Source organism: Antrostomus carolinensis, unplaced genomic scaffold (genome assembly GCF_000700745.2).
Source record: "Antrostomus carolinensis isolate BGI_N321 unplaced genomic scaffold, ASM70074v2 scaffold11107, whole genome shotgun sequence".
In the NCBI taxonomy this organism is placed as follows: domain Eukaryota; kingdom Metazoa; phylum Chordata; class Aves; order Caprimulgiformes; family Caprimulgidae; genus Antrostomus; species Antrostomus carolinensis.
Genome location: NW_010329490.1, coordinates 16,362 through 27,059, shown reverse-complemented (window position 1 = coordinate 27,059; position 10,698 = coordinate 16,362). Strand labels below are relative to the sequence as shown.

Here is a 10,698-nt window from a genome sequence, read left to right as displayed (position 1 = left end):
TGCCTTTGTGGGAGTAGATACATAGTTCTATTATTAGCATTGTCACCTTCACTGTAATTTTGTTTTTTCATTCCTTTTTGGGTTGCTGAAGCCTATGGCCTAGCATTTCAAGACTAGCTTTTGTCTAAGTGGTCTTAATTATTTTGAAGCATAGTTTTTCAAACACCTGCATTACAGCAGAAACCATATTAAACAACCTTTCTTGGGAAAAAAGGTGTGAAAAGGTAAAAGGAGATGATGAACCACTGAAAATACCATGTGCTTCACTTCTTCCGTGTAAAATAATAATAAAAGCGATTAGAATAAAATGTGCAGTTCTTTCCATGCTTTTGCACGACCAAGTTACTTTGTGCACTTGAAGTCCCTACATGCAGAAGCTGAAATGTGTCCCGCCTTTCAGAAGAAGGGACAACAAAGGATATTTTATTTAGCACAAAAGATTATTTGTATTTTCACTCTCTTACTCTTCCACTTCTCTTTTCCTCATTTACAGCTTCTGCAATCCCAGATAATGGAAGGAGATCATGTCTAAAGCTTAAGGTCTTTGTACGACCAGCAAGTAAGTTCTTCAGATTAACCTTTTAAGGGTGCCTTTGTAGTGCATGCTTTACTGTGTGTTATAGTAAACAGCAGTAATTTTTTTATTTTTTTTTTTAACTGTTAAATATTCTCTATCTGTTTTGTATGGTAACATTTTTGTTATTATTTTCATCATATTCTCTTATAGTTTTTCATAAATCTTTGTTTTAATTACATGGAAGTTGCTAACTTGTTGTTTCTTAAACTGTTGTACAAATGGAAGACTACTGACATTTGGACAAGTGCCACAGACTTTAAACTATGAATATGTTTAATTATATGTAGTAAATAGAGATAAAAAAGGGAAAGAAAAAAAGGAAAGTGGGGAGTATGAGAGTGTCTCTCTAACATATTTGGCTGTTATCTCTATTTTTGTTATAGACAGCTGTATGAAAACTATAGGTGTTCATGATCGTGTTTTCGATGTTAACGACAAAGTAGAAAATTCATTAGAACCAGCAGGTTAGTATCCTCAGAGAATCTCTTTTAACAAATATGGGTATCCCTCTGGTGCTTCAGTACTTTTTTTTCCTTTTATCTCTGCACGCTTTGCATGATACAACTGCTCTACTTTTGCACATTTCTAGCTGTGCTAATATCACTTATTGTATATTTCCTGTATCCTTTTTTTAATGCCGGGGGCGGGGGGGGATGTTGTTTTATTTGTTTTTTTGGGTGACATATTTTAACAAAATACAGTGTGCACCAGTGTAAAATTTTAACCAGTATTCTGAAGTCACTGGCCCATCCAAACCAAACAACTCTGACATTACCAAAACACTCTATTTACTAACTGGGCCCAAAGTTTCAGAAATTAAGTCAATAGGCACACTTCATTTGGTACATGGTTTCAAAAGACTTTCAGAAAAACAGAACCACTGCTTGTTTAATGCTACTGTATGACACAGGCACGCAACTGACAGAGTTAGTGTTTAAGTAAGAAATCAGTCCTTTAAAAATATATACATTTGTATGTATGTTTGGTTAGGCAAAGTATCATTTTCACGTACATGCATGTGCACACACATGCTCTGATATACATAAATTCCTGTCTTGTTTTCATTGAAGCAAACTTAAGTTTTGGGGTGCTTTTCTCCCTTTTTTTGGAAAAAAACCCACATGTCTTAAGAATAATACTTGCTGTGATAAAGCCCCTCAACTGCCCAAAGCAAAGTTGCATTAACCTCCACTATCAATCAAGCTGATGTGTCTCTGTATGGAAAGTGCATGCCTATTGTTTGTGTGGCTTAGGTTTATGACAGATAGAAACATGTTTAATTATAGGTCTGTGAGTAATCCCACCAGCTTCAATGGGATGGCCTATGACATTGAAATTTGATGGATATGTAGGAAAAGTATTGCAATACAGGAAGAACAGATTACCAAGGTCTTTTTTTTCGCCTCTTGTGCTCCTTGAAAGAGACTACCCCTTTGCTATGAAGCAAAATACTGTAGTTTTACTCTTTGCAATTTTCAGTTCCTTTAACTAAAAATCATTATTTATACAGAAGTATAAGTAAAAATATCACAAGTTATCCAGTTTTAATGATTTATCTATGGATACACAATAGATTTTATTATTTTTCTTCAAGAGGATTTTTTGAACTCTCCTGAAAATGTTGGTTTTGAGAATCAAAAATGTTTTCTAAGCAAATCTAAATGCAAGGAGAGTGCATTTACAGTGTATAGTTTTGTATATTTGTTTACAGTATTCTCCTACAGAAAGAATTAGGATGATCTTTTCCTATCTCTAGGTAACCTATAACTCTAGAAATTCAATGCACTTTTTTGCATTTTGTGATTTTTGTGAACATGGGCTAATTAATGTGTTTTTCTTCTGTTACTGGTTTGCGAAAGAGATAATCTGAGTAACAAATATCTGATTTTAGTGAGCTTGATGAGGATTTTTTTTTCAGCAGTACTACTCCCTTCTCATTGAATGGCTATACCTAACTAGCACTATCTCATAAGCATATTGTTAGAAAGCAGCAGGCAAAACAGGGAACCAAAATCATTCAAAGAGCATCCTGCAGTTCTGTGATTAAATACTATTTGTGTTACCAGGAGGAAATAATAGCTTTAATGAGAGAAGGTTTGGCACCAAAAAGTTCCCACTCCTGACATCAGTGTATATTTACATTATTATTTGGACCTGTCAGCATTAGATAATGAGTAATTCCCAGATCTGCCTGGGACTACTGTCACACTTTTCTGTTATTAAGCTGTTAGACTTGCTGCTGCCTTGGTGGATCCTGTTGCATGTGATCTGTGTCATGTACTAAGTTACCTGCCTCTGGCATGCATCTTCTGCTTCTGTGCTCTCCCCTAGCCTGCCACTGTCTTCCACAGTAGACAGAAAAATTGGGCAGCATGAGGGTCATGTTCAGCAGATGGCTTTCTGTCACCTTTCTTTTAAAAATTACCATTTGTATGATTTTTGAACCCTTGTAATTTCACTGGTTTGGTTCATAAATTTGTAGGAACTTGGTCTTTAGAGACTGCACTTGTTTCAGAAGTGATTAAATTAATTGTCCATATTCCTGTCCTCCCCTTCTCTTCCTCCTTAATAATAAAACTAAAAAGTCCCTAAATAAAAGTTGCAGCTGTGCATATCTGGAAAAATTATACCTGAAGCATATGATGTAAAGCTATGTGATCTGGAAATATCATGGCTGTCAAAATATTTTTTTTCTAATTACTGCTGGCATTCCCAGTCTTTAACAGTGACCTTCCAGATTTTACTCAGGAATTTTATCCCTTCATCACTTGCCTTCAGTGTTTAAAATAAAGCAAAACCTTTTCCCTAAGCATTAAAGAGTGTTATAACTCTACACCTCCAAGGAAAATCGTATCTGTAAAGTGATTTTTATAATGACAGATGAATTGTGTGCTCTAATATATGAGTGCAGAGACCTTGGGACTGCATTGGCAGAAAACCCAGATGATTTCTTGAAAGGAACCCCTTAATGTTACATGAAAATTAATTCTTCAGTGAAGGACAACTTTATAAAAATGACATCATAGAAGATCTCCGTATGTTTCATTTAGGAGAAGTAATCTCTTTTTAATTTAAGAGAAGTAATCTAGTTCAGGGCTCTTTTTTTTTTTTTTTTTTTTTTTTTTTTTTTTTAGCAGTAGCTAGTGTTCCAGTCATGGCAATATCTGAATATCTGATAGTCAAGGAGAATGAGGATTTATTACTGCTCTACACTGATTCTGCCCTATTGTCTTTTAATGCTGACTCATGGATGTAATTAGGATAAAATAGTTGACATTCAGTTGTTGCAAATTCAGACTTATTTGCAATTCTAGTGATGATACAAGAGGAAGAAGTTAATGCACATCATTCTCCCCTGTAGTTTTAGTTGATCAGCATTGAGTAAATGTTTCCAAGTTGGGAAGAGCTGACTCTAAATTTATAAAAGGAGGTAGAACTGACTTTTAGAACAGGGATATTTTTCCCCCCTAAATTCTTGAAGTGTGATTTAGTTGGGAAGCTGCTGTTGTGGTGTTCTGTATTCTTATTGCAGTGTCACCAAAGTACAAGAGTGCAACTCAAAAGTGAAATGTGAAACAGTTTTTGGTACTGACAACCAATGGAACTGACAGTTTTCAGTATCCAGCATTCACTGAGTTTTTTAGATCCCTTTGGAATAATTCTGGAAGGCCTTGTTCAGGGCCAGAGTGCCTGGGGGGGTCTGCCTGCTGTACATGGTGAGGAGCTGTAGCTGCAGTCATTCCAGCAAGTCTTTCCCACTGACATGAGTGGAACTTTCGTCTGATGATGTCCCTTTCTTACAAATGTGAACGTATTTACAACTGACCAGTGCTTACTTTTCATACCTTTGCCTTGAGCAGCACTGAAGACCTCTTGATAAACCTGACACATTGTAGCATTAATTAGTGCTGGAAAAAAACAGATGGTAGGTTGCTAATCCAGTTTTCTGTACAATTTACTGTGCAACTGAACTGGAGCTGAAGAGCCTATTAACCTAAACTATGCTAAGTGCTCTACCTGCTTTTGTGCTAGGTGTCAAAGGTATGAAGGGAAGGGAACTTGTTTCTAGCTGAAGGTAAGTAACTGAAAGGCTCCATGCCAAAACAGCATGGTGATCCCTTAGTGACTGTATTTGGAATTGCACAGCTCTCACCTAGTGTAATCAAGGCAGTGCAGTTTGTTGAGATGGGAGCTGTAAGACAGATACATCATAGGTATGTCAACACATCTTATAAAACAGAGGAACTTATTACACTAACTAGTGAGATACTATTAGTTTTCCTGGAAATTTAGGCAGTCTAAAATGAGTAATGAATACATTTTGAGGCTACCCCATACTTCCTAAAAAGGTTAAGCTTATTTCATTCATTTAGTACTAAGAAAATCCAAACGCAAAGCTGCCTCTTTATGGCAAGCCTGAGACAGACTACTTTTAAAATAGCCAAATTAGATATTTGCAGATATGGAAGGCTTTGCAGAGAAAAACACCACATGTCTAATAGCACTGAAGTTGAATTTGACTTCACCTTCCTTTTTTATGGTACAAGATGTGGCTTTAAGGCTGATCTTTACTTTACAAAAACTAAATAGAACTTTATTTGGTATCATAAATTTAGTGTTTTCTATTGTATCCTCTTGTACCACTAATATATAAGCATGTTTTCCCAACTCAGCTGGTTCTTTTTTTTTTTCATTAGTTTTACCAGCATATATGTAAATCTGGTTTTTGTGTACCATAAAAGACAGTCTGTTACCTAAGAGGCTTTCCAGATTGAGTATGCATTCTATAAAATTTGAGATTGTAATGTGTAAGCCTTTAAAATTCTGTTTCAAGAAAGGGAGACAGGTCTTATATCCCCTACATATTCTCAAATGCAGTATACTTCAGTGGAAATTTTATGTGTGAAAGTGAAATATATGCTGCAATTTCAAACTCAGGAGCCCAAATCCGTAACTCAGTAAAAGGATTAACTGCAAAATTAATTCTGAGGATGTGTAACTCTTTTTCAAGCTCTTTTGAAAATCACGTGTTTTTATTTAGCTACCTCACTATTGGCATTACTATCTAATGAGGCATCCAGAGCTAGAGCTACAATGTTTTACTAGAGGAGTAATCTTTCATTCCTAATCTGCTGAAATCAGATTTACTTTCTGCTCCTCTGGTCTTCAGTGGGGGTTTTGACAATAAGAAATGCAGGACTTGGCCCTGAGCTGGTTACGTAATGAGGTATTACACGCTTGTGAAAGTCAATGACAACACAAGGTTCATTGCCCTATTTCATAAAGGCACTGAAATCTACTTACAGTTGTCGGCTCAGTGAGAGTTTATTAAAGATGCAAAATCTCATTGGAATGTATGCTTTCTGTTTGAACAGATGATACTGTACATGAGTCAGCCGAGCCATCCCGTGGTGAGAACGCGGCACAGACACCAAGGATACCCAGCCGGCTTTTGGCAACTCTATTGTTTCTCCTGGCAATGCTTTTGATATTATAGCACAGTATGCTCCGGCAACCTGTTGCAGAAAATTTCAGGGTCTTGGAACATCAAAGATCCACCTAACTGCTCATCCCAGGAAAGGGACTTTGTTGTTTTTGCAGATGTCAAATTGTTATTTTTCCTTTTTCCCTTTTCTTCTCCCTTTTAGCCTGAACTCAGCAAAAATTTGAAGGGGATAACTAGCTTCAGCACCCACCCATACCTACCTTGTGACTTTCTTAACCCTTCTATATAAATAAAAGGACTCCAAATGAAAATGCCAAACTATAATAGTGACACTAGTGATTCTTATTTTCCTCTGCGTTCTCCTTTAAGAAGTCACCTCTGTCAGCACACTGTGTCATCCATACGTGGACAAGGAAGAATAGTGGCAGATGCAGTCAGTGAAGGATAAGGAAAGTGAGTGAAAACCTGGGAGAGTTTATCTCTCTGATACATTATTCACACCTTCTCATTCGGCACTGTAAGATGATCATGCAAGGCATTGTGTCACCATGTCAGGACTGGAGGGAAAATATTAAGAATAGATATAATACAACACCATATCTTCCAGGAGTTTCTAAATGAACGGGGTTCTGAAAGGGAAAGATTATGTTTCTTATAGGACTGTCTTGAAACATCTTTGACAGTCAGATTTCTGCTCACAAGTAGAAACACTGTCTTTAGTGAGAGGAAGAAATTAGTATTTAGGAATGTCAGCACATAGCAGGCAAGGTCAGATTTAGGAAACTTCACTGGGGGTGTGAGTGCCTCTGTTATTTCGTTTTAAGGGGATAATGCACACCGGAGTATTTTATTTTGAAACAAATCACCGTGGTGCTACAATTTTTTTCTTGAAATGCAGAGGCACTTTTGAGAATAGAGTGACCTTCCCCAGCACTGACTTAGTAGCTGATAGCCTTGGATGCTGCTCTGGGTGTTAATACATGCTAAGAGAGGACATCAGTGGCCAAAGGAAACATGTTTGAGACACAGGATCTCCAGTGTGCTCTTGATTTGTCTCTCCTGCAAGTTCCTCAGTCATGGGAATAAACCACATGTAGAAGAAGCCAGGACAGTTGAGTAGCATTTAGTTTGGTGATGGGAAAGAAAAGTGTGGAATACAAATTCAAGTGTTGATTTTTTATCTTTTCCCCTTGCAGCACAGTTTGAAGAGTAGCAGAAATGTGTTTATCAGCCAGAGATAAACTAGATGGGCTCCCAAAGACTTAACAAAATATTTTTTTAAAAATCCACTAGAATAGAAAATACATTATTTAGATATACTTTATGCTGAGAGTGAGTATATATGCTTGTCCTATTTGAACATGTGAGAGAAGAGGTAACCCTTGATGTGATTAGGAAATGGGACTGTCTTGTTCGATGGAATTAGGAGTGACCCTGTTTAAGGAATCTGAGTCTTGGCCAATGCAGAACTTTAAAAAGTAATTTGTTAGGAAGTGCAAGCCTTGGGGTATTTTTTGGCTAGGCTGCCATAAAATTTGAACTGCTAAGTATAATCCGGGAAATATCGTACCAAAACTGAAACAGCTTTTCTAACAAAAACTGTGATAATTATGTTAAATATGAAACAAAAGATGGAGTGCATTCAAACAAAACAAGGGTTTTCTATATTAATAGTGAAGGAAAAATCTGCCCTTACAAAATTCAGTGATACCATTAGTGGGCAGCACTTTGTGGGGTCTTTTAATGTAGAAAAGCTCTCCAGAAGTTGAAGCAACTTATTCAAAAAAGGAGGAAAAGGGGAAAGAAATTTAAGATGTAAAGGGAGGTTTTATGCGTGCTAAACTATGATCTGGAGTTGCCTGATATCATACAGCATGATTGTTAATGCAGGGCCTGTGCTTACAGGAGGAATGTAGGAAATTTCCTCTAGTTTGAAGTGCACACAGTAAAGTTACACAGTCTAAACAGTGAAGGGAAGTAATAATCTCGTTGCAGGCTATTGGCTACTTTTCTCTCTTTAATCTGAATTTGCTTAGTACACACAGTAACACTGCCTGTAGGTAAAAATTAAAAGGCTTTGGATGAGGTGAGCTTAATCAAAATGCACCTAATCAAATGGATTATTAACCAGAGTACAGGTAACATTGTATGATAGGTAAATATATTACAATTATTCATAACAGTTGCAGACAGTCTTACCAGTAGCACCAATTTCAGGTAGAAATGGTGACTTTTAATTTTTCATCCTTTGTCTCTGAATGATGTCGGAGTTCAAGATGTATGTTTATCCACAGCAGATGATTTTCACAAGTGTCACTTCTGGTGAAATTCAACCATTCATTTTGTCACAGAGCCTTGATGGTTTGATGACAAACAACATGAGTGATCCAGCTGCAAGGCAGGTCCCTGCGCTGCCTCGGCTGTCTGGGAGCATACCAAACACTGTCCATTTGATACCTCATGGCATCAGGCAATCCCAGTCATACCAAGTACATAAATGCTGGTGGGCTTTGTGTTGCATTGCTAATCTCTGGATGCTTTAAATGCAGATGCTGGTGTAAATTAAGGAGATTTCTGCTCCCTTCCCCTTTATCTGCTCCACCTCAAGTTGGAGGGATGCATTCTCCCTCAGCCTAGGTGGCTTACTTACCCCCATGACCTGCACTCCTTGCTGCCAAGGGCATTGCAACCTGAAGCAGGGAAAATAGGGATCAGTCAGTTTAGTGGATACTGTGTATCCTTTAATAGACAAGGTAACATTTCATGTTAGTTTAGAATATTGTTTTGTACTGTACTTACTTGGATGGAGAAGGAAAGACAAGTAAAACTTAAAGCTATGTTCTTTAAATTCTGTATTATTAGCAACCTCTGTTGTATATAGTGTTTGATAATAAAATATTAAGTTGATTCTCATGTCTTTTGTAAGTGAGAACAATAGACTTTCAGGATATTAAAATCACACGTTGATTACAAGACAGAGCTTTGAAGCATCGAGTGTGATCATGGCTGAGAACTGAGAGACAAGTGGCCATGACACTGCAGCATACAGGATTCATCTTTGAAAACTGTTCATCTGTTGCAACACTTCACAATGTCAAGACCCGAAACAATATGACTTTTGATGATCAATGTTTTGTCCTCAGTGTTTAAAGATCTGATGTTGGAGCCCTGTGGTTTCTGTGCTAGTTTTTGTTCTTTTGTATCATGTTTGTTTCTAAAAAGGCTTTGGGGATATACCAACTCTTCTGTTAATTTAGTTAGTTTGTTTGTTTGTTTGTTTTGTTTTTTCCTCCTCTTTTTCTTCTGGTTTTGTTTCCATGAATAGTTTTTTTTCAGAAAGGATCTTGCCAGTGTCATGTGCGATATATGTGTGTACTTGTTTCCAAAAGAACTAGAAACAAATTTGGGAGGTACTGAGAACAGATGAGTAGATTGTTTCCTTTCCTATATAATTGTGGAAGGAAAATGGTTGTGTTTGTACTTATTGATTCACACCCCTGACCCTCAGAACTGAACTTAATCCATTACCTTGAGGAATGGTTCAATCACTTTCAGAAGCTGAGAGTATTAACTCTTCCCCTCCTTTCATTACACTAGGATTTTGTAATCACCAGTTTTGATGTATAACCTCCACACTTCTCTTCCCTCTTCCTGCCCTCCCTCCTCTCCTACCCTCCTCCTTTTTTAATTTGGAGCTGTGAATGGGCAGATCTGTTTTCTGGTCTGGCATCACTGAGTTTTTCCCATGCATTTGCCCTCGAGCTTCTCGGATGTGAGACAAATCTCCCTACAACAGGCTTGCTGCCATTGTCTGTACAGTTTAATAGATGCTGGCATGTTGGAGGTTACCCATGAGTCTGCAAAATCCGCTTTCTGTGCTTACTCTTGACACCCCATTGAAGACACTCATTGTGTATGCATCTGGGTATGAAAGTCCAGCTCAGTGTGGTCCTGTGCTTGTACTGCCCCGCTTTGCAGTTTCTTTGCACTTATTCATTGAGTGCTGTTTTTGAAATGCTTACATTATATGAACTTAAAAGAAAATGTTGAAAAACACAAACATCCCAAATCCCTGCCCCATTAAGATCTGTATTTGTATATACACGTGTCCGTACAATTATACTTAAATAAAATTAAAGATTTTCATCATTTTAATTGCTTCTCTTAGGCTACACTTTTGTTCAATTAATTATGTCTTTATTTTGGGGGCTTTTTGTACCTAGCTTACATATTTGTGGGCAATGGAAAACAGTGAAGAGTATGAGTGGGGAAGTGTGAAGAATGCAGTGAGTAGAACATCTGACTATCCAGAGCTGTAACTACCAACATCTTGATTGATATAAAGCCTGGATTCTTGGCTCTTCGCCTTTTTGTCATGTGTTCATAGCTCTTCGAAATACTTAGGAGAGTAAGGAACTATGTCAACAAAGTGCTGGAGCATTACGCTGTTTCCATTATCACTTTTACCCTGCTCTGTGCTTCCCGAGCAGTATTCCTTGCTCCCTTGGGTAACAGGTGGCCGTATGGTGCAACTCTTGCTTCTTCAGGAATAGAGCCAGTACCAGAGGTATGCAAACCGGGCAGTGGCACACAGTACCCCTCTACCCAGGATGCCACTCAGACTGACAAAGAGAAGGGGTTGGAAGTGTCTTTGAAATCTCAGCTGTATTTTTCT

At 37.5% G+C, this 10,698-nt stretch overlaps 1 protein-coding gene across 1 annotated transcript; it reads left to right on the top strand.

Annotated features, from left to right (window-relative positions):
• Positions 1-493: 493 nt before the first annotated feature.
• LOC104528544 (ephrin-A5) lies at positions 494-6,074 on the top strand (the record flags this gene model as incomplete). Its single annotated transcript, XM_010172582.1, has 3 exons — positions 494-559; positions 961-1,041; positions 5,953-6,074. Coding segments are annotated over 3 exons (269 nt in total), but the record flags the coding sequence as incomplete, so codon positions are not given.
• Positions 6,075-10,698: the final 4,624 nt, after the last annotated feature.